This window comes from Euwallacea similis, chromosome 24 (assembly GCF_039881205.1).
Source record: "Euwallacea similis isolate ESF13 chromosome 24, ESF131.1, whole genome shotgun sequence".
NCBI lineage: Eukaryota > Metazoa > Arthropoda > Insecta > Coleoptera > Curculionidae > Euwallacea > Euwallacea similis.
In genome coordinates this window covers 1,964,305-1,989,442 of record NC_089632.1, presented here as the reverse complement: position 1 = coordinate 1,989,442, position 25,138 = coordinate 1,964,305, and the positions used below count along the sequence as shown (strand labels likewise).

The window sequence follows — 25,138 nt, the reverse complement described above, 5'->3', positions numbered from 1 at the left end:
CATCCTTCCTTCATTCATCACACCAGTTTGTTACGAAAGGGAATTAATTGAAGAAATCTTATCTACAGAAATACTGAGCTGAACACTGTACTTTAAAATAGTCTAGAAATCAGCGAAACAAACATTACTGTTTTGTGAAGATACCTCTAATTAAACTTAAATAAATGAATTGTTTCCTTCCATCTTTGTGACAGAAACTAGACAGTTTCAAACTAGTAATAAAATAAGGAAATTGGAAGCTAGAGAAACAATGGAGTGAACATGTAATATAGCATGGAATTCGAAAACTGAAGTAGCACTTTAGTCTGTGTGAGGAGGGGTTGAAGTAGGTTATTTACGCTACCTGTCATACTAAAAATATGTAAGGGACATGCTTTTTATTCAATTTTCGCCTACTTCTTTCTCTTCGCACTGTTTTCTCAAATCTATATATCGTTTCTCGTATATCAATTTTGACGTTTTCAGTAAAAATGTTACAGTGGCTTCTCTTAGAGTATTTTCAATAGTGAAATACATAGCTTTAAACTTACTTCAGCACTTATTTAATTGATTTAATGGTATTTTTTCGACATTTATTATAGATATCAGTCAACAATATGGCCGATAGCTACCTAAGACTATCAATATACAACGGTAGCACGTAGCTGAAAATGATTTTAATTGAAAATAATAAGAATATACGTACTTCAATGTGTAAGAAATAGCATATATACCTCGAGGTGACGGTGTCTTTTATTCCCTTAGCGATTTGCTTCGGTAAGGGAAGCAAACTTTACAGTGAGATTAAAAGACTTACTTTAGGCTCTTGATATATAATACATTATTTTCACAAATTCTGGTTTTTTACGTAAGAATTTTTAGGTGCCGTCTCGGATTGCTCCAAGACGGATTGCTTACCTTTTAAAGAAACAGTCTCTAGGGTTGAACTGGGAATCTCAAACAAGCCAGATTTATTTTTTCGCTTTTACTTCGTTTGAGTTTCTTTCGATGAGGGTAAAGGCCGTTTTATACATCGACTTCAAAATTTAATAATTTCTATTGTGGTCCGATGTGGTTGCTTACTTGTCATCATTGATATCGGGTAGTGATTGACCAGTTACTCCAGTTGGAGGGTACATAGATAGATTTCAGTTGCAGCAAAATTATGTTCTATATTTTGCAGAATTACGCATTTTGCACGAGCAAACCTGAATCTTTTTCTGATTTCATGTTGAGTCACAACATGATTTGGGTTATTTTTCAACCTGCTTAGTTCTTCTGTATAGACGATGACGAGAGCAGCCACTTGCGGTCTGTTAAAGGTCTTAGCTCTTGAAATTAAGGTAAATTCTGGCGTCCTTAATGAAATATTAGGTTTTCTTACCCGAAATTCTTTTAACCAGTCCCAACCTGCCATTTTGTCGTTGGCATTGAATTTGTTTGGCACATTATTTGTTTCGAATAACTCATGTGCCAATTTCCGCACATCAAGCGTTGTCAAACCAAAATAAGAAATTTTAAAACCTTTTATATGGTCTAAAATTTGGCGTTCCACTTCAGCACTAAAATTGGATGTGATGCCTCCAGGATAACTTTTCTCACACCGTTGGCTGTTACATTTCCGTTTTGTGCCACTACAGTTTGTGACACGTTAAACTTCTTACCTACTTTGAGCCATTCCGTTTATCCAGCTTGAACGTTTTCTACTGCCGAATTTTCGATATCGAAGATGGAGGGCACTGTTTTTAACAAAATATGAAAATTAATATCTGACGTTTTTAAGGAATGGAAAATTATTTGGTTATTTTGAAGCACAAGTGCTATTTAGTGGAATACTTGGTGAGTGAAGAAAATTGGCGTCATACGTATTGCGTGTACTTTTTCTAGTATTTCTGGTTTCAGTTTCACCTGCAGTATTTTTGTATTTTGTCTCAGGAATTATCTCCGAAGCGAGACAAATATATATTTTTTTAATGTTGATACATTTGATTGATAACTTCCAGGCACTTGTGTATAGTCAGCGAGTAATTACCGTTGTAATTTTTTGATAATTTTATTCCTCAAATAGATAATTTAACGTAGGAGATAATCCTAGATTTACTATATGATTGTTAGAGAAATCATTTTAGATAAAACCTCACGGAATTACCCTGACAAAGAAGATGAATATTATTGAACTTCGAAAACTTTTATCGAGAGTAGACAGCTATAGGCGACACTGTTTTTATTTTTAAAAGTCCACAATTGTTGAGGCCACAGTGTATGGATAATTAAAGTATAGGACTGATTGTGCTAACGTTTATACTTAAAAATGGTGTATTTCGGAACTATTGCTCCGTCATTCCGTTTTCGAGATATATACATACATATTAATTAAAAATTTATTAATATTTTTTTGGCGAATAACACCTCATACACCAGTAGGGATTGTTGTAGAGAAGGAGTTGTTTACTATTCTCAGATAAAACTAATTGAAAATAACACTCACCCCTTACTAAGGGTTCGAATGAACAATCTTCAAAAACTAAGAAAAAGTGTAAACTAAACTATTTTTTTGTATGATATATGTGTGATAAATGTATGATATAAAATTGATATTTTTTATTTTTTTATGCACATTAATTGAGGCATCGAATTCATTCTATTTGCTTGAATTACACTATATTTTCTATTATCGTCAATTGCATTGGCTAGAATTAGATTTTTTGAACTAAAGTAGCAAAGTTTTGAATTTCCTACTTACAAAAAATTGCCGAAAATTGTAGAATTTGAAGATAAATTCGTAGAAGTTGATGTTACCATTAACCATTTGGCTTGATCTTAATCTGAAATGATTTTTTTTAGTCTATCTCCATTTTAGCAGATGAGTAAATATTTACGTAAAAACAAAGTCTCTTCCTTGCACAGTCCTTTCATTAATTTCAAATAGTGTAGCCATCTTCATTATTATTCGTTTTTGTACAGAAAATTAGGTCTAGATCAAAACCGCGTTAATTGAGATTGAGATATCAAGGGGAGCGTTTAACATTGATGTCTCTTGTAATGTAGATTCCGCCCGTAGCCCCCATCTAAACCAACTAAGAACCTTTAATGGCGCAACCCATCTTAAGGTATATGGGTGTTAAAATCCTTATGCTACAATGTGAAAAAAAAATTAAATGGATTTATTTATGTTCCAATAAAAAATTTAAAGCAAAAAAAATGGAATATACAGGAATCACTTTTGAAATTAATGCACTGTATTTATAGCATCTTTTCTCAGCTTTCTGAGTTAGGATTATAGTTACTTTATTACACAGGTCCTATAACAAAGCTGGTACTAATTTATTGTTTTTGTTGTTTACAGAGCTATCGTGGAAGAAAACCTAATGGTCCCATTAGTTCTCTGGCTTCTGGCGGCTTGTCAACAGGTGATGCGAACGGAGGAGCTGTAGGCCCAGTGCAACAGCCAGCTTCCCGCCCTAGTCCTCAACCCATATCCCAGTCCGTAACCGTCCAGCAGCAGCCAATGGTAAATATGGTTTTTCGGCATTAAAAGTGTTCTCGATAGATCTCGATAGTAGCCTCGATAGAAATCTGCATTAATACAGAATGTAAATTTCTAACCTGAACATTTTACTCCCCCGATTAAGTCCATTCATTAAACATTTCCGGGTTGTTTCTCCCATTGAACAAGACGTTTCCTTAAAAAATTCACCCGATACTAACCTTGAGTATAAAAGTCCGTGTTATCATCAGCTGAGCCGGGGGAGATTCTCCATTTGATAGCTTCAAGGGGATAAAGGGTCCGCCGTATAAACACCCTACCGTTAGGGCAGGTCGGGTCCGAGGCCTTTTCCCCCCAGGGATAACGAAATCGTATTCTGTCTGTCTCAACTTTAACCCCAGTTGCCAAATAAACTACGACAGAGGCCGGTTTGTGCCGAGACCATCAGTTTTTGTCAAACCGCAAGGTGCGTGTGATTTATGAATGAAGACATTGTACGGTCTGTTTTAACTTGTTGACTCCAATGCTGGACCTCGCCATGGTTTTTCAGTGCGCATTAGTCTCGTATCTCTATCTCTATTGAGTGACTGATGATTACATTTGGTCTCGTCAGAGAGACTGTACTAGCTGTTTCCGAAAAAATCAAGAATATAATTTTCTTGATTTTTTTAATAAAAATAATACATTTTTTATGTACACACGGTTGAATAGCAGATTATGCAATAATGATGATAGTTGATTTTAATTTTTTAATATCCTAACGTCTTAGGTTTAGACTTTTTTATTCCATGTGCCCCCCTACCCCATGCAAAACGGTGCGTCTTCGTTTTGGAAGAAAGTATTTTATCCAGTTCAAGAATCGGTGAAAAGAGAAAAATGGCTCTGAAAATCCTGAGTCTAAGACATGCCCACCTATTGCACACTTTTAGAAAGTGGTATAAGGTTTCTTCTGTCGCACCTCAGTATTTGCAGAGCAGGCTGTCCTCCACTTTCAGGAGATGCATATCTCTGTTTAGTCTATAATGATCTTTCAGGACTCTCATTAGGTCCCAGATGCATTGACGACTCTTCCTTAATAGCAATGATTGGTCGTATCTGTTGTTGACCCTCAATCATGGTTCCGTTGGCGACACTCCTGCCATCCGTTAGACAATCTAAGATGACTCTTTTTGCGTATGGGCGAGCTTTCAACTCATCCTGGCTCTGTAGATAGCTCGTAGAGCCTTCTGTGTTCAATTTAAAGAATAGCCAAATTCTTGGCCTGGAAAACTGTTCTGTGGTGTCCTGAAGGAAAGAATTCGCCTTTCCTACTACCAACCCTATATATCTAGGTTCTTGATGCCTCAATTTTCGAATAACTAGTTCCGCCCTGTACTTGCTTCTAATGCTTGCAATCCTCAATCTTTCTACAGAAAGCCATCTTCATACAGAGATCTTCCGTATCAAGATTAAAATCTTCGGCAATCTCATCATGGTGTTGTGAGAATTTCTGTAATCAAAGCCTTCAGTATGATTATTGCAGGAGAAAAGCCGGTATAGGACATAGGGTTTTAGGTGCCGTCTCGGTTCCACTTCCCTGTGAAGTTGTCATGTCAGGTTCATTGTCTTGTATGTGGTTTCCATGTGGCTTTTCCAGGTTATCTTGCTGTCAATGATTACCCTCTAAGTTAGTTTCTATCTTTAATAGAAGGGATTCTCTGTACAACCTAAGTTGTCTAAAAGCTGTATTCGCTTTTCTTGTGCTGTAAAAGACTAGTTCTGTTTTGTTAGGATTAACAAACAATCGCAAATAGGGATTGCATTTTTTGCAAAATTTTATTTTTACGTAATACAGGGTATTTCCTAAAACCAGAAACCAGAAAATAGTTTTCTGAGTAATTTTAAGAATTTTTTGTCCTTTGACGATTTTAGAAAAAATGCTTTGTTTCCTAAATACAAGGCCATAAATGTTTATTAACTAAATTTTTTATTAGGTTATTTCAGTAGGATTGTACGCGAATTTTTAATGGAAACATATGAAGATCGCTGGATTGGTCGCGGTGGACCTCACTTATGGTCAGTTAAATGTCCAGACTTGAACTCTCTGGACTATTTTCTATGGGGTCATTTAAAATCATTAGTTTGCACTAATCCAATAGGAATCCTGGAAGAGTTGAGAAATCGTATAATTGATGGGTGCAATTCAATAAAAAACAGTCCTGGTATTTTTGAAAGAGTTCGGCTGTCAATATGGAGAAGATTGGAAGCATGCATTCAAGCTGGCGGCAGTAATTTTGAACAATTATTGTAGCTTTTAATAAATTTCATGAAAAACATTTATCACCTTGTATCTAAAGAACAAAGCATTTTTCCAAAAATCATAAAAGGACAAAACATTTCTTAAATTACTTAGAGAATAGCCCCCTAAATTTGTGCCCAACATTTAGGAAACACTCTGTATATTTTACGATTTTTAGGTAGAAAAAGTCGGAATATTAGGATGGTTCGGAAGTGTTAGGAATATTACGACTTTTAAAAGATGGTATTCTACGTCTAAAGGTACTGCAATTCTATCGAATTTTAATACACCCTGTATTTTAAAGTGAATATAAAAAAATTAGAAGTAAGGCAAAGACGTTTAAAACCGATTATGTACGAGGAGTAAAGTATGTAGTTTACGAATTAAGAATTAAACATGACTTTATACATTGCTTCTCCCTTGGCGTGTATTTTATTGAATAGGTGAATAGAGATGACATCCTGTGGCCTCATGGTCAACGCATGTTTGGTAAACATAGTAGTTCTCTTTTTTCGCCTAATCTCTTCGTCTAGATGTAAAGTAGTGCTTCATATTAAGTACGACATGAAACTATTAAATATTTTCATCATACTCAAACTGAAAGTAACATATTTAAATAGTGTTTTATCTTCTTCAGACCCCAATGCCCTTCTACGCTGATCCGAACCGATTTCCGACTCCAGTATGGCAAGCGGAACCCCCGCAAGGTAAATATGTCTCTTGTATTGGCATTTAGTTTATGTAAAGCAAGTTGATACATGTTGGTGTGATTTAAAACTCAACACCGAATTAATTCGAGCTTATTGACATTTTATTAGCGAGGTAAAGGAAATACAAAATAAATCTACAGAAGTTTAGTTTTCATTCATTTTAAATAGGAGGTCATATTGCAACTCATTCAATGCCATGAATGAAAAATCGATTCAAAACTATTTCTATCTAGTTTCAGGCTGGCAAGGGCAGTTTATCCAGCAAATCCCGTCCGCTGGACAACCAATCGATACTTATCAGCAATATCCCAATGGAATTTATCAAACTAGTTATCAGCAACCGGCGTTTGAGCCTAGCACGTTTTACACAAGTGCTGTTCAAGTCTTGACGCCGACCAACGCAAGACCGCCAAGGTAGGTAAAATTTTATTTTTTATATGATTATCTGAGAGAAGAACTGTTCTCAGTGTGCCCGTTCAATCTACCCAAATGGTTCCACCTAGACCAAATTCGAATTATTCTCATACCCCCAGTCCGAGTTCAGCCAACCAAGTACAGCCGTCCCAGAACCAACAGGCCCAACCACCTCAGCAACAACAAAGCTCTAATAGGCAGTTCCAGGAATACAATCAATTTGGATCTAGTAATTCTAACAATGAAGGATCACAGTCTAGACCTAGTTCAGTGAGTACTTATCCTATATCTTCAGTATCTCACCAACAGTTAATTTTGCTTCTTTAAGACAGCAAAAAACATTTTTTAAATATGTAGATAAAAATTATACAATGTCGAAACGTTTAGTTTTTAAGGCTTTAACCATAGAGACCTTTCACTTCCTACATAATCTTTCCTGTATGTAAAATTATCATATTTTGCTTGCAGGTAAGCAGCGTTGTGAACCAGAACCCTCCAACACCGAACCAAAACTACCAGCAAAACAATCAGCAACAATCGCAACAGCAACAACTGTCCCAACAGCAACAGACTACAGTGTACGCTACCGTTAGTACAGCTAACTTCAGTCCCAGCTCAAACCATCAACAAACTCAATTCGTAAATGCGAATTCGGGAAACGCTCAGCCTGGGTACCCACAGGTAAACTTTCACTATTGAAAAACCATCTGTTGCCTATTCAATATTTTTTTGTTTTAGGTGAACACCAGCAGTCCGCAGGTAGTTTCACACAACTCTAGTGGTTACCCAGGCAGTGAGCAATACAGCGGACAACAAAACCAGTGGGTAGACAGTAAACAGGATCAGATGATGTGGGAGCAACACTTGCAGGTTCAGGAAAATAAACCTGAGCATTATCAGCCAGATCAGCAACAAAACAGTCACTCACATTATATGGCACATCGCTCTGAGAGCACCACTCCAACGAAACTGGCCAGTGACGGCCCCCAGAAGGTTTTTTCTCAGGCCGATAAAGTGAACTTAAACACCCGGATAAAAACCATGATTCTGAACAAGCAGCAGAACGACGTAAAAATTGACCAAGAGGTGAAGAATGTGGATCAAAACCAACCTACCGGTCATTTTTTATGGTATAGCCACCATCATCGCTTAGATGCTCTAAGGGTTGATGGTGGCCCCCATAAGTTCAACAGTAACCATTTATCGGATAATACTCATATATTTGCTCAAGTTAAGCCGACGACAATTAGAGAGCTTCCACCGTCAGTTTTGAGGAAAGAAAGTGCTATTTTCACTCAAATCAGCCCAGAAAGGACTAATAATTATTTGTCAATGCCAGAAAACTCCAATAGCAATAATGTTTGTAATAAGACTGATTATTATTTAAAAAGCCATAATTTGCATTCTATGAGAAGTGAAGAAAGTGTTGATAACCGAATTAAAGAGCGATGGAATACTACATTTCAAAATTTGCCTATGAAAACATATGATGAATACAGAAGTGACAAATACATAAATCCAGAACCTAAATTCCCAAGCATATTACATGAGAGATCTCCAGTTATCTCTCGAGAACCTCCCAACATCTCTCCTCAATATATTGAGCCGCAAATTCAATCTCCATACAGCCAGCAAAAACTATGGGATATTAAACAAGAACAAGGTAGTTTAAACAAACTCTCTCAGAGAGCAACATTCTCTTCTCCTGAAGACACTAAATCCTGGCTGCAAGATAGGAAGGATGAAAGCTCTGTACCACGTAAAAAGTTGCTGTCCGATGACACCTTTCTAAGGAAACCGAAATCAGGGGAGAAGACCTCCCCTACAAAAATGGTGGGTGAAGAAATTCCTCAGTGTCATTGTTTTCCCCCGGACCAAAGACCTCCAGAACCCGGAACCTATTACACGCATCTAGGCTGTGCCAGTAGTCTTAGGAACCTTAGGCATAATCTCGAGTCGCAGACCGGAGCTAAAGGTCCGGCTATTCGAATTGAGAAGATCAGATATACGGGAAAGGAAGGGAAGACTGCTCAGGGATGTCCGATAGTCAAGTGGGTAAGTCATCAGATAAATTTTTGATCTTTTATTCTCCTTCGGATCCCTATTACATGCATATTAGTAATATTAGCGTCCTATAAATTCTGCATCTACAAATATGTACCATGGCCTGTCACAACCCCCCGATTATTGTTTTCATTTATATCTTCTTTTTAGCTCTAGCTCTAGCTTTTAACTTTTAAAATCCAAAAATTGAGACTTGTTTTTTTTTAAATTTCCTTTATGACCTATTTCACGATTTATCAGGAATTTTCTTTTGAATTTTTCTCTCATTTGAAAAAATATTTACCATTAAAAATTGTAGTTGATTCTACAGGAATTTTTTTGTAGGTTCATCGTCGCGTTAGCGCAGAAGAAAAGTATCTAGTCATAGTGAAACAGCGCAGAGGTCACACTTGCCATTCAACTTTCATTGTAGTGTGCTTAGTAGTATGGGAAGGAGTGACTAACGATAATGCAGACGAGTTATATCAACTCCTCACTGACAAACTAACTAAATTCGGACTTCCCACTAAAAGAAGATGCTCCACCAATGACCTACGCACCTGCGCTTGCCAGGGAATAAACGAGGACAAATGTGGAGCCAGCTATTCATTTGGATGTTCCTGGAGCATGTACTACAATGGATGTAAGTTTACTCGCTCCAAAGATGTGAGGAAATTCAGACTAAGTACTAAAGAAGAAGAAGGCCTAATAGAGGAAAAACTGCAGGATTTAGCCGACATTGTTAGTCCTATGTACAAAGCACTTGCCCCGCAATCTTTTAAGAATCAGACACGTTTTGAACACGTTGCATCGGATTGTAGACTTGGACGCAATCCAGGTCGACCTTTCTCAGGAGTGACGGCTTGTGTGGATTTTTGCGCCCACTCTCATAAGGATATTCACAATATGGTTAACGGGTGCACCGTGGTTGTTACTTTGACTAAGCACAAGGGAATAGCGAAACCTTTGGAAGAGCAGCTGCACGTGCTGCCTCTATATGTTCCAGAAGATACAGATGAATTTGACTCTCAACAAAATCAAGTTTCCAAATGTGTCAAGGGAGAAATTGAAGTTCTTAATAAGTAAGTATTAAATTGTCGACGCATTTAATTCTGTGATTTCCATCTTTTTTCCTTCTTTTCATCCCTTATTTAAAAGAAGCAAAGAAAACTTCGGTCTAAAGTAGGTACTAACCCATTTCCTTTACTGTCAGTGTAACTTTCTAGGGTCAAACTAATTTTTTTTTTTGGTAAATCAGTAGTCACTAAGATTAGACAAGTGACTATGTGGCTGAAGAAAAATTATACTGAAATACGAATTGGAGGCTATGGTCCTATGAAATGACTTTCGCGCAGCTTAGACCTAACACCTCTGGATTTTTATGTTTGGGGTTACTTAAAAGTTTAAGTATATTCTCAGTCTATCAATTCCAAAGAGAAAATCTACAAGAGATTGCGCACGCGTGCCATGAAATTTGTGTGTCGTCGATCTAAATTGTGAATTCCAGAAGAAGGGAGTGGGGCGACATTTTGAAAAATTTATATGATAATAACATTAAATACTGATATTATCAATCAATTTATTTAAAATTATTTTATTGTTGTTTTGATTGGTTATTGGTTAATGAGCTATTGAATTAAACATTAAATCATTCTTAAACCATTGAAAATTTGACCCTTATTTATCTTACTTTTTGTTGGAAATAAGCTGTATAATCATCAACTAAAATATCTTCCTCTCATTATAGAACACCCTGTATATAAAGAATGGAAAATGAAAGAAAGTAAATTCATATGGGGCTTAATTAGACCTTGAAAATTTTGGAGAAGGAGATGCGTCATCACAAAGTTAGTAATTTCTCTTGATATACTCTATGAGGGGTGATTTTATTTAGTACTTTTTTTTAGAGATGCTTTACGCCTTTCCCTGGTATACACCTATAGATATTTCCTTTAGTCTCTCTATGTTTCTGATTTTGTTCTCTCATCTTCCTTCCTCGGTTTTCCTTCCATCCAAATGATGTTTCTTTGTTTCTTTTAAACTCCCCTCCCGGTTTGTCTCTGTTCCGTTCTTTTGGTCACAATATTTCCTTTGATGCATTGCGATCGAAAAATTCTTAACTAATCTAGATTGGAAAATAAATTCTAAAAAATCCCTTCTCATTCTAGATATGAATGCGAAGTGCGCACATTTTCAGAACCAGCAGAAAAATGCAAGAACCGCAAAAGCAAGAAAGAAGACAGCCAAAGAAAACGCAAGTCTTCCACTCCTCATCCACCATCATCTCCATCAGTGTCGTCTACATCATTATTGCAATCCCCCCAAGAAACTGCCAGCTTTCACAATAACGCTGAAATCCAGAACGATCAAATCTCCAGCACAGTAATGGATTCTCCAGTTTCCAGAACTGGTTGGGGGTATGACCAGTTTAATAATTCCTATGGTAGGTACGTGCAAGGCCATGGCTTACCAGAATTTCCAAGCAGCAATTCATATTTCAAACCAGCAGCGTATTATAGTGTGCCTCAGTATTTTAGCCAACACTACAATCGCGATGGATATCTCAATAATAATTATTCAAATTACTCTAATAACTATGAATCGAAAGTGCTTCCTCATTTTAATCATGGATTACCTAGTCCTGACTGGTATAATTACAATATGGCTTCAACTGAGTCAATAGATAATAGCCCTAAATGCAAAACTGTAGATATCAGATATACCGATAATACTGAATGCTTTAGGGATTCAGAGATAGGGGGAATAGCCATAGCTTTATCCCACGGGAGTGTCTTATTTGAGTGTGCCAAACATGAGCTACATGCAACGACATCTCTCAGAACCCCTGATAGGACTAATCCTACTCGCATAAGCTTAGTTTTCTACCAACATCGAAGCTTGAATAAGCCACAACATGGTCTGTGCGACTATTTGAAGCTGAAGGGCCTTGAACCAGTTGATTCCAAGTTTAAAACCTTGGATTTGCTAGGTAATTTAGGAAGTGAGGTGGGACTTAAAACAAGCACACTACCAACCTTTTCTTTTACCACAATGTTTCCCATGTACCCATGTATGGTTACAGGTGCTTACCAGGAACCCTATGTGGGTTCAAAGGCCATACCAAAAAATTAAGTTGCTGCCATTTCTTAGTTTGCCAAAGTTAGTAATAGTATTTTAGACTATAAATTTGTATATTGAGCACTGCTATTCATGACCGCTAAATAAAAATGCCTTTGACTGTTTGGGAATTTTCTACTACAAAAAGGCTGTAAAATGTACATATATTTTAGGTCTGAAACACAGTGTATGGTTTTCGCGATTTTTAACTGTCATTCAGTATGAAAAAAAAATACCAAAATACTTGTGATTTCAAGTAACTAACGCCGTTAACTCATAGTGCCTCTATGATCTCAGAAATACTAACGTTAGAATATTTAACATTGCCGAAACAAAGTACAAAAAGTCATTCAGTGTACATAACAAAGTATATCTTTACCAAAGAAAGCTTTACCCATTAAGGCTTAGCCAGTGTTTCAAACAGCATTATTGCTTAGAGCAGTAAACAGAGTGTAAGATTTAAAAAGATTTTATATCTGTATTTTAACATTTGAATGCTTTCCGTTAGCCTCGTAATACTTAAGTATTACGTTTTCTGATTCATTGCGCTTCAATCGGTTTTCAGTTCATTGAAAACATGAGATTTGATTGATTTTGTTATGTCTGAGTAGTAGTGTTAGTAAAAGATGCTCTCTTTTGAACAGTAACCAGGAATACGGTTTGATATATTAGGGGCCTGCAATCTTGTAAAGCTCTGACCTATGACTGAACTTATGACAAAACATTTCATGCTGTGAGATGTAACACACTAAATAATTTTATTGTCCATTATACTACAACGTCGTTTTCAAACCTTCCTAATACTTGAACCCCAAATCCTCCCTGGTCCTTGTATTATAACCATGGCATCCTCTAGGTATTCGATATCGAATCATGTTCTTTTGGACATGAACTAGGCAATCTCGTTTATACAGGGATGATGCAGTTATAACACCTGGTGTCAAAAGCAAACCCCAATAGTCATTCCTTTATTTTTCTTCCCCATCACCTTCCATTGCTGATTAAAAATCCTATGTGCCCCCGCCGAATATCGCCATGCAAGTATTGAGTACGTAACGTAGGACTGAAATAAGTCACAATACGAAGTTTCCAATATTTCAGGATAGTGGAAGATCGTAGGAATGCTGTAATGCGACCTATTGAACTTGGCTGTAAATACTTGCTTGGTAATGGTTCTCTCCCCCAGATTCAAGGATGACACATAGAAAGGTGCAATGCTCCCTTCTGGGATGTTGAGCATCGTGAACTTCATAGTAAATTCCGTGGTGACTGGAATTTTCGAAATAATATCTCAGACGTGGTAGGAGAAACCGAATTTTCTGAAATTCGAGTTCGAATATTTATTGAGTCGACTCTATTTTTTCTTCGTTGCTCAGTAATATGCTGATTGGAGAATTTTCTTTGAGCCTTCTTCTAAATTTCCTTTATCTTTTGTTGCAATTTTGGGGTGGATTTTTCATTTTCAATTTTCTCCAATTAACTCAGAAAAATTAATCTTGTTCATCATATTTTTCCCTCTATTTCTCATATTTTCCTTCCTCTTCTAAATCCAACATCAACGATTTTTTAATTCCTCTTTAATGTATATAAGACTTAGGAAACACATAATCTTGCATTTAATGCCTGTTTGCCTAATTTGAACTATATGTAAGTGAAATACACGTTTTCTAGCAATAAATTTCTGTGTAATTAATATCTCAAATCGTTTTACCTGGTTAAAAATTCAGGTTCGCCGGAAAGGTAAAAGTCAATTTTTCATGCTACTGTTCCGCCTTCTGCAGAGTAGAATTTTAATGCATTATTAGTCTTTAATTAGGTAATACTTCTTATGAATTTACGGTTCCTTTTGGCTCTTTTTCATGAGATGGAAACATTGAATTTTCTCTCCATTCTCGGGTAAACTAACTGATTAAATTATCAGAGCAATAATTCCTTCTCAGGCTTGCAGATCATAATCTATAAATTTATAATTTTCTTTGTTTTAATCCAAAATATGTAAATTCCGGATGAAGTGCGGTAATAAAATTCTAAATGTTTTTTGAGAGCCAAAGATTTTTAACTACTATGTAGATTTTGAGCTTCTCTTAGTCTTATAAACGTTTTGTTTGGCGCTAACGTAGCACAAACTTAAAATTATTCTTCTGGAGAACATCACACTAATTACGAATATTAGGATAATGAACTAATGAACAAACTTCAAAAAGGACAACAATACCAACTATACCTCATTTTATATCATGCTGTTATTACTCTAGGTAACTGAAATAGTTTATACATAACTAAACATCAAATGTATGGAAGAAAATCTTTTAAATATTTAACTTTTCTTAATAATTAATCGAAAAATTAAATATATTCCATTTTCCTGTGATATTGTGTAAGTCGTTATCACCACTGCGAACTTGAAAAGCATGAGCGAATGCTGTAGCGATTAAGGCTTGCAAATTCGTATTCCATACATTTTAACGCCGCAATTACAAAAAGTAAAATTCTGGAATATTTTTAGTCTATGGTAGATGATAAGATGGGTAAAATGTATTGTTGTTGATAATCTCCAAATAAGACCGTAACTATTGTAAATTGACTTATCGAAAATATGCATTTTATAGTTTAAAAGTATTTTTTTATTAAAAAAATATTAAATAGAGTATATGATAATATCTAATTCATCATCCCAGTGGATCTGTTTGAATGTATAGAATTAGTATACGCTGTTGTTTGAAAATAAGTATTTTAAAAGTATAATATTAGCCATTGATGCCAAATTTTTTCAATTAGATATTCGCTTTGCAGTTTTACTCTTTCGACTGAATTATTGCACACGTAAAATAATATTAAAACTGAGGTTTCTATTTGAAACGATAGAAATGAAACGATTTAGTAAGTAGTCCTAAAAGTTAAGACAAAAACCTTTTCAGGGATAGGCATGTCTTCTGTTCAGCCATGTTGAGTTGCCATTCTTAGTATTGTGAAGTTAGACGCGTTCTGGCCGCTAAGATGGATATATAATTTTTGTATTTTACTTAGTTAAGAACTATCAAAGTCACCATTATTAATTTATTGCTATTTATTAGTAGATTAGTTTTATTGGGGTTCAGTATTTTTACACGCAATTTGTGGTAGAGGAGAATTAACAGGTAGGTTAGATTATTATATCCAAAACGTTTGTTCTTTATGTTCAATTTGGTCTTACCCTCAAAAAAATTATTGTATATGAGGCCTAATTTCGTTGAGTTACAATTAAGAAGTACAATTATTTTTTCTGTAAATATACTGCACCCCTGTAGGAATTCTATACTTACACAAAATACTATAGAATTGTATATATAAATTTGTCAACAATCAATTTGTAAATATCTTTTAAGTGGATACTTGCATTCCATTTCCTTGTTCCATTTTTGTAGAATTCTCATCGCCCTTCATTCTCGGAGTATTCAAGCAAGCAATATCTAAACTACTTGAATTTCATGTTGTATTTTATGTGGAAGTATCTACTGAAAATTTAAGCATTTTTTTTATCGGTATTGCCATTTATAATTCCTAGTTCTAGAGTTTTTATTGAGAATTAAGACATTAAAAGTACGTGTATTTGTCTTGTGAATATATTTATAATATAGCAAATGTTTGTTTTATTGTTCGTGAAATTTTAATGGAAAATTGTTCCGCCAGTTGAGGCCGAGAGTTCAAAGTTCAAAGTACTTGAAAAATAATTGTCGTGAAAATAAAGGCGCTTGCCAATTATTTCCTCCTTCTGATGAAGATTATCTTCGTGGCAAAGCTAGGTATCTATAATTCAATTTTCGGCACTTAAAACTTTCTGAATACGATATCTATTAGTGATGCTAATTTTCGTCACCTTTGAGTGATTGTTACTAAATTTTTCAATAATGATTCAAAATATTCCTTAGTTTGGATATACTTTCAAATTCGGCAACACGTGTATTGATGTAAAGTTCGGGAGTTTATAATGTATAGTAATGGTATCGGCTTAGAAAATAGTTTATAACGTATATGTACATAACTTGACCCTTAATCCTTATTTTAGCTTGGTAACCAATCGAAACTAGCCATAACTTATCTGAGTTAACCTGACGGGCAAAGTTTAAATTGTTTAAAATTACCTAGTAGCCAATACATTGTGAATTGTGGATCAAAGTTATTCCAAACGAGTAGAGGCAAAGCAGTCTTAGCACTGGCGAACAGAATCAGTTAAATGTAACCAGAAATATATCGAATAGCGAAGTAATCAAAGTAAGAAACGAATAATTACTTTTTGCTACCTCTTGGCCAGGGTAATGAAATTGACTCACTTATTGGGCCTTTGTATCATGATTTTATTGCCAGATTTGCTAGATTTTTTTAGACTCAACTTACGCATCAAGCATAATGAGTTTAATTGAATGTAATGTTTATTTTCAACGAGAAATAGTTTAAGCACGCACAAGTAAGAAAACTACAAAATGGAAGTTTGCAAGTAAATCTGCTTTGTGATTATTCTATTGGTGTCAATTAATTATTACAGATAGCTGGAGAAAGAAATGTAGTCCAAATAGCCTCAAAATCAAGGAGATAATTGAATAAATTATGCAAAAAATGAGGTCTATTTAACTTATTTAAAAGAGTAAATTATTAATAAATTTATAAATCGCTTATTCAAAATTTGTTAGAAATAGGGCACTGATGAAGTAAGCACACTTACACACCACAGAAAGTGCATTTACCTCAAAAAACGAGAAACTTCAAAAATTAAAAAATGGGTCGGTCCTCCACGATTTCGTTCATACTCAACACGTCTAGGCATCGATTTAAGGCGATGATCGATGTCCTCCTGGGTGCTCTCATTTCATTTGATTTTTATTTCTACAATATTACAAATAGTCGCGAAGGTTTGTAAGGGTGGTATCAATTTTGCAGTCTTCTACCAACAATACACCAGATGTGTTCCATGGGTTAAAGCTCTGGAGATCCGTGTGGCCAAGATTGAAAATTGCTGTCATTTTGTTGAACGCAGTATAACGTTACTCTGGCCACATGTGGTCGTGCATAGTCCTGTTGAAAAAATGGATTAGGGAGGGTCGTAATCTGAGATAGGGTAAAAAATATTGTTCCAGTATCCAGTGTTCCAGTCAAACTGCTTCCAACAACAAAGGCGACCTTCTACCTTAACAATAAACTCCCACGCCATTCCTACGATGGTCTAGTGTACATACCTTTGTATTGAAGATTCCATATTTCGCTCTGTCGCGTCCCTTTTTCATTCTTGCTTGACTATCATGCAGATCTAAGCAGAACCTGGATTTCTCATATTTAGACAGATCTGGTTCGTGCAAGTTCCATTGCTATCGTTTTCTACACTACTTCAGCCAATTTCGTCGATGCTCAGGAGAGTGAGGTAGTACGAGATCAGCACGGTGTGAAATCACTACAAAGTTCTCATAAAATGGAATCCATATTCCACTAAGTATTCTTTGTTTCGTGAATTACTTGTTCCCAAGAGCCTTTATCAAAGTGAATGCTTAAATCCAAAAGTTGAAGAAGGCGATTTTGATATTCTGTGGTTTTTCAGTGACGTTTTGTACCTCTCTCCTTTATGTTCGGCTTCCTGGAAGTATACCCGACAACAACTCATTACTGTATTTAAAATTCTACGAGTAGTCACCTTAACAGTAATTTCTCTAAAAGATTAATCAGCCTTTTGGAAACCCACTATTCAGCCTCTTTCGGACTTGCTAAATTGTTGAAAATTTGCTTGTGTTATGGTCTTAGGCATATTGAATAAACCAAAGTCGTTCTTTGAAAGGGTATGAATAAGTGATATTCTAATTGAGACATTGTTGTTTTATTTTTATTATACATATATATTTATATTACAAAAAAATCTAGAAAGCGCCAAAAATCAATGCCATTTGCCACTGTCCGTATTTATGGTGTCTGAAACTTTATCCAAAATGGGAAACATTGTAGATAAATATTTGATAGTAGCTTGTAGCCGTTTCTGAATTTATCGATTCAGAGTTGATCAACTGACCGCAACTATCAACAATGACGAGAAGGACATGACCTTTGTATGGCTCGGCAAAATTCACATGAACTCTTGACCAAGGTTCTCTGCCTCAGGCCACGGGCAAAGAAGTAAAAGCAATAAGCAAAACTTTTGTCAATTTGAAGACAGTCCGATAATACTTACTGCATTTCTTAACAGTTTTTAACTTTTCTTAATTATGGTCATATCGTGGCCACCAGGACTAAAAGAGTTTAATTAAACTCTAAGTTTCTTGAAGGTTTAATCAGATTTTCGAAGAATTTGTCGTGCTTAACTGGAAATATGTAATCCAAACGCGTCTTTAGTCAACTTCTTGAATACATGCAATAACCAAATCAGCTGTTTTTAATGATACGCCAACGTGCTAATTTTTTTATCCGCTCATATGCAATATTAAAATTGTAACTTGTGCTTAAACAGGTGAGCTTTAGTGTTGGACAATGCCAGTAGGTGTCGATGATCTGTTTTAAGAACTAAGTGGTAACCCCCCTCAAAGGCCGTGTAAGGTTAAGGAGTCAATTCGGCCCCCACGGGCGCTCGATCTGAAATTTTTAACAATTGTCCCTATCACTCAAAGGACTTACCACATAAAATTTCAACTTCCTAAGTCTCACCATTCAAGGGTAGGACGGGGTTGAGGGTGAAAACTTTAAAACGCCATATCTCGGGAACTATTCATCGTACAGCGTGGGGCAAAATGGTGCGTCCTTCAGAATCAAAATTGAGAATATCAACGTTTGTGTATTCTTCCATTTTGGTTCAAAGTTTCACTTTAATTTTGCTACTAACAGCCACCGAAAAACAAAAACGTACAATAACTATTATTATTAACAAATAACGGTCATTATTTCTTTTCCACGGCCAACTACGCGAAAAATAAAAATTTGGCAGAATGAATATCTACTATTAGTTTCACATAAACTTAATTATCTCGAAAATGGTTTCGAATAGGTATAGGTAACCCTAATACAGTTCGATAGAGAATTACATTTTCTACTTGATACTGCTTAAAGTTATAGGGTGTCCCATTTAAAAACAACGACTTTTGCAACTTCAAAAATGTAAATGTCAGGAGCTGAATTTTGGACACCCTGTATAATACTAAGCCATGTAAATAGTGAAAGAGTGAACCTAAGACTATGTATTGACATTCTGAAAAATATGGATATTATGTCTTTAATAACTACAGAGATATGCAATTTTAAAATTGGTCATTACAGAGGCACGTTTTTAATTCAAGGTCAAATATCTCAAAAACGATAAGAACTAAGTATAGGACATTATACAGAAAATGTACCTAAAATATTATGTAGAATCTAAAAATAAAATAATATACTGAGGGTTCTATTTGAAATAAGCAAGTTACAGCTATTTCCGGTTAAACCGGAAGTGACAGCAAGTTGAAAATATTTAAAAAAAATAGTATATGTCGAACTTAACTCCAAATTTTCAAATTCGTATCACTTTTAGATCCTAGTAAACTTCTAATGAACGGGTTGGGTGAATAAACCTGTATACCTATACTTTGAATCGTTAGATCCCAAATACTGAATTTGATACAAATCTGATTCAACGTGGGTAGATACTTAGAGAGGCGCTCTACACAGTGTGCAAAAATGGTTAGTGTACCAAAGTGCGAACTCCTCTAAAATCACCTAAGTTTTTTTTGTTTAGATTTCGGCCTTTTGGCATCAACCGATAAATCTCCAAGTATATGAAAATAAGAAGATGGTTACTGAAGGACGCACCATTTTGCCCCACGCTGTACGATGAATAGTTCCCGAGATATGGCGTTTTAAAGTTTTCACCCTCAACCCCGTCCTACCCTTGAATGGTGAGACTTAGGAAGTTGAAATTTTATGTGGCAAGTCCTTTGAGTGATAGGGACAATTGGTAAAAATTTCAGATCAATCGCCCGTGGGGGCCGAATTGACCCCTTAACCTTACACGGCCTTTGCGTAATCAGTCAATAGCAGTGATAAGGGCAACTTGTTTTTTGAAATGACAACAGTTACACTTTCTTTTGGCAATGCCAAAAATAATAATGAAATTATCTATATTTGAACATACTTTTAAGGTCTAACCTATATCTATAGAACTGCAGTTACCAAATAAAGCTCGTTCAATCACCAATTCAGATTACAAACACCGTCAGTTTAATTGTGATTTTGTGATTAAAAATTAGAAAAAATAAGCTTTTTACTAGGTTTCTTAGTTTATTAGGAATCGGTTTTTCTATGTGCAGTTAGGGAGAGACAGCATTCACAGTCAACAGAGACACTTTGTCTCATGGTTACGTTTGACTATAAGTTAGTTCACATGAAGTTTTACCAGGCCCTTGAAGATGCAAATATAAGGTCCTTGCCAATGTCTGAACCAATTTTTGCTCGTTAAGGGACCAATAGAACAAAGTAATAGCAGTTTTATCTAGATGGTAATTTCCATGGAAACCAAAAATTACCAATGACATTAGCTGTTAATGTTTGATTTTCATGGCATTCAGTACCAGCAGATCAAAATTTTGATAACTTTACCAAGAGACTAATGAAATAGAGTATTGATCAGTTTTATGGTTTTCAACGAAATTTTATTCCAGGCAAAGTAGTCGGTAGACCCTCACTTGAATATGGTTAATAATAAAAAATAATAATAAAAAGAATTTCCACAGAAACGACGAAATCAGAGCAGAATATTGACCAGGAGTTCGACAAACCGAGTATAAGAACCATTATTTATTATTAATTATTAGAGTGCTCTCAATTTGAATCTAATTTTCAAAAAAATGTTCAAATAGATTAGATACTGGACTGATTTTTGGTTTTACGGAAACTAACTGAATGGTAAGTTAACAGCACATTTATAATCGTGTGCATATTTTTATCTTCATGGCCTAATGCCTTTGGGACTAATTTTGTATCCATTTTCAAATTTCCGTTGCAGAGGAAAAATAAAATTTTTTTCAAATCTTTATTAATATCATAATAAATCTAGCTTAGTTGGAAATCTGATTTTCAAATAATGTTAGAGCTGCGTAAACTGCAATATTTATTAGACTTTTTTGCAACACCAAGGACTTCTAATTATTGGTATAATTTTCGCAGTGCATTGACTGCATTATGTGCTTTCTCCACTGTCCATTTTATGTGTTTTGTCTGTCTCGCACTACTCCCTAATAATATACATAATTGGTCGACTTTTATAGAACCTTTTAAGTGAATTTGGGAACTTTTACGGAAATAAGCCGCTTTGGAAAATTCACGAAGCAACTATTTAATGAAGGAAATAAAGTATCATTGAGACAAGGATAAGCTCAATTAGCTTTGGGAAGTAGACAGGTAATTGATAATAATTGTCCCTTGTGAAATCTCTTCACACGTAATTATTGCGATTGTTTTATAGGAACTTGAGATGTCATACGAGAGAGATTTGGAGCATCAAGTGCTTGTTAGTAGTATCAAAGCTTTTTATCGTGTTTTTTGGATTATTTTGAACTTTTTTGAAACATAAACATTTGGCTACGGTTTAAAAGGACGAAGAACCAACATTTCAAGTCCAAGATCCAACTTCTTATGGTGTATTATATCAACTGCTAATCAGCTTAGAAGAAAGCAGCGCTAGTCGCGAATTGTGTTCTCTATAAACACAACGGCATTTTATATCTTATTATAGTCGTCAAGAGCAAGATAAACAAAACCTTTGGGTACAGACGTTCGCTTTCTCACCGTGGCCTCTCCGGTAGAACCGTGGAACCACTTCCATCTCTTAAGCAGCGTTTCTTGGGCGGCCGCTAATTCAGTACCATAGTCCCAACTATGTCGGTGGCGTGCAGGTATGTTCGCGGTTCCTTCACGTTGACCTGAACAAACCACGGATTTTGATTCGAATCGGATTTTTTTCTCAAAGGACTGGTTTTCGTTGGTTGAAAGTGTGTTGGTGGGTGTATGTAGATCGTGCCATTTTTCTGCTTGGAATACGCATTTTAGGATACCTCATGGCGACTAAAGGTAAATACAAAACGATCTTTGAATTACTGAATGAATTTGCTTCAAGGCTATCGTCTTGGGTGACAATTTTTATTATGCACGTACACCAGTTATGTCATTAAGTGGGCACTTTTGGTGAATTAGGATACACGAAAAAATATTATAATGATGTCTTATGAGTCTTGCGAGTGATATTGTCGTGAGTAGCGAATGCTTTATTCAGGCTCTCACCAATCACCATTCACGAATTTGATGTTTTATGACACGCAAATTACAACAGTCGATATAGGAAGCTACAAGTTCTCAATGCTTGGTAACTGATGACATGATGAGCAGCATTACACTTCCTGCTGAAATCAAATGTTTTAATATTTTATCAAAATTTAAAATAATTGAAATTTGATCGATTTCAATGATGGAAAACTAGAAATAATTTCAAATTAACTCTGAGAGATAATTGAAGAGTTGGTATTACCATAAATTCCGATTCATTTCTCTTCATTTCAATGTTTACGACTGGAAATGTCTGGAAAGTTTTTAATTCATCAAGATCTAACTAAAGTAGGTGTTTCATCTCTACTTTCAGTGATTTATTTTAAGAGCATATTAGTCAAGCAAATAATGCTAAATGGGTTGAAATATCTTCTCCTTATTCTAGAAGGATTTAAATGATTATCTTTCGGTGCTGATGCAACCTTTATACATTCGACAGACACGGGTTTTGATCTTTTTAAAATTTACACTTTGCCTTGGTATTAAAGACTGTATAGGTACTTCTTTGGGACGTGTTCGTTGGAATTTAATGCCATTACTTTGGTATTTCGTGATCATAATGTACTCTCAAGTACTTCTTATGTAGGTTACTAGTTTAAGTTTGACCCTGACACTTCTTTGTGTTGATTTTCAAATCGCGACTAAAAACTATAACTAAACATGAAGAGGAAATTCCAGGTCTGTGGTTTTGACATCTATGATATTATTTTATTTTAATTATTGATACAAAAGGTATCTGAAAATTGTTAAGGGAAAAAATCGAAAAAATCTCAGAAGACACAGATGACACTGGTTATAAAGGCTTGAAGAAATTAATATGAGAGACGGGAGTATAAGCAGAAAAAAAACTGATGGAATAGAATCTAAAAAAATACGACGGAATAAGAATAAGGACAACTGATAAAACATTGATTAAGTGTTAGTCCGAAAAAAGTCAAAATCCCATGGAAAATTCGTTCATTCGTTCTCATGGGCATGTAGAAAAATTGGAATTTAAAAGAAGAGCTTCTGAAGATTTGGAAGGAAGACATATAGCGTCCTAATGATATTTTGAAGAAATATATTTTTTTAGTTCTTGATACACTTTAGTGAAGTATATCTTGTTAAACAAGAAAGAAAGCGGTAAGAACACGAAGAAATGGAATTATAAGGACCAAAACTAAAGAGGAAAGTATCTGAATATTTGCGTGGAAGTCATGAAGCCTTGAAGAACTTTGTAAAAAGAATTTTTTTAAAGTTCTTGACATGCCTTACTCAAACAAATCATATTAAAGAAAAAATAAAATAGAAGGAAATTAAAACAAATGGAAACTTAATAGATATCTGAAGATCTCCATTAAAATTATAGAGTCCAGAAGAAATTCAGATAAAAGTTATTGTTGTCTTCCACATATTCTACTCAAGCATATTTTTTTAAAAAGGAGATAGAAAAGGGAAAAAGATGAAAAGTGGAATTCAATCGTCTCTGAAGGAAGATAAGGGAAGACAGAGAATTTTTGAGAATAAACTTATCCTATTGGGAAGAAAGTATTGAATAAATATTAGAGAATGCAAGTAAAGAAATAAAATTTCTTTTTTTGCATATTGAGGACCAGATAAACACTGAAAATAGATTTTAGTTCTAACGTCTCGAAAGAGTCAATATTCCATAGAAGAAGAATATTTCTCTAGGGAAAAAAAATGAGCTCAATATAAATCGGTTTCTGAAGATTTGGATGGAAGTCATAGTCATGAACGAACTTACCTCAATGGAAATAAAGAAATCATTTCTCTTAAGAACAGGCAAAAAAATAAAAATATAAACGTCTGAAAAAAGACAAAAGAATCTTTTAAAATATAGATTATCGTGATATTCTCCTGAGAAGATCAATGTTTTATAGAAAAAGTTCTTATGAAGAATTGGTACCTAATCAGTTGTGAATATCTGAATTTTAATCAAAAAGTTTTAAAAAAATTTGGAAAAGATATTTTTCTAGATACGTGTTACTTAGTATAAATGATTAAGTCGAATTAAGGAAGAAACAAAGGGATGGAGAACTTCCAGATCATAAAAATATTTACAGTTCTTCTCAAACGATTCATGTTGCTGACCCAGAAGGAATGAATAGATACAAAGTCTTCTGAATTGGAACTAAGATGCCTCATCCAGATAAAAACCAAAATAGAAAGAGTCGGGAAACAACAACCAAAAAATATGTCTAAATTCTGTGACTACATCCATGTGTTATTGATGTATAGCCATAACTTTGATGTAAAACAATGAAAATTACACGACATATCGTAAAATACATCGATGCTACAGAATCGCGCCCATGATAATGTTTTCAATGCAAAACAGTTTGAAAGTCTGACTTTGATTGATCCTGCAAGAGTAGTTTATCGAGTTTTTAGAAATAACAATTCAATTCGTCTAGAAACTCATGGTATAATAAACGTTACGGTCTTGGTAGTTCTTCAATGCGTCAGGCCCTGATCCCTGGTAAGGTCCTGGATTTGTTCTTAACTTTAAATTTTCAAATGATAGGTGTGTTGTCTAATCTTTGAATAAACAATTTCCTAATAAATGCAGACTAAAGATATGATCTCTTCAGAACTTGAAAATTAGTACCTACTTACGATCGTAAATGATAATTGTGATTATTAATTCTTAAGATGATTGATACTCGTGCTAAATCACTGATATCTCAGAAACGGAGAACTACAGTTAAATTAGGACAAGTTTGCGCATTTTGCAACTCAATAAAATTCGTTGACAAATCATATCAAAGCATAAGTAGGTAAATTAAATGCTCAGAACCTGCTAATAATAAA

The 25,138-nt window shown here is 34.9% G+C and overlaps 2 protein-coding genes across 2 annotated transcripts in view; both read left to right on the top strand.

Annotated features, from left to right (window-relative positions):
* Positions 1-15,649, top strand: part of Tet (Ten-Eleven Translocation (TET) family protein) — a 73,095-nt gene extending 57,446 nt beyond the window's left edge. Inside the window, exons 5-12 of the mRNA XM_066402080.1 lie at positions 3,326-3,490; positions 6,382-6,451; positions 6,688-6,868; positions 6,922-7,138; positions 7,337-7,549; positions 7,607-8,923; positions 9,257-9,993; positions 11,080-15,649. Of these exons, the coding sequence (XP_066258177.1) occupies positions 3,326-3,490; positions 6,382-6,451; positions 6,688-6,868; positions 6,922-7,138; positions 7,337-7,549; positions 7,607-8,923; positions 9,257-9,993; positions 11,080-12,043 (3,864 nt within the window). The 3' untranslated portion in view covers positions 12,044-15,649. The remainder of the gene's footprint in view (positions 1-3,325; positions 3,491-6,381; positions 6,452-6,687; positions 6,869-6,921; positions 7,139-7,336; positions 7,550-7,606; positions 8,924-9,256; positions 9,994-11,079) is intronic.
* Positions 15,650-21,849: 6,200 nt separating this feature from the next.
* knockout (Stork-head domain-containing protein knockout) overlaps positions 21,850-25,138 on the top strand; it is a 51,430-nt gene continuing 48,141 nt past the window's right edge. The window contains exon 1 of the mRNA XM_066402012.1: positions 21,850-22,075. The gene's annotated coding sequence lies outside the window, so the exon portion shown is untranslated. The remainder of the gene's footprint in view (positions 22,076-25,138) is intronic.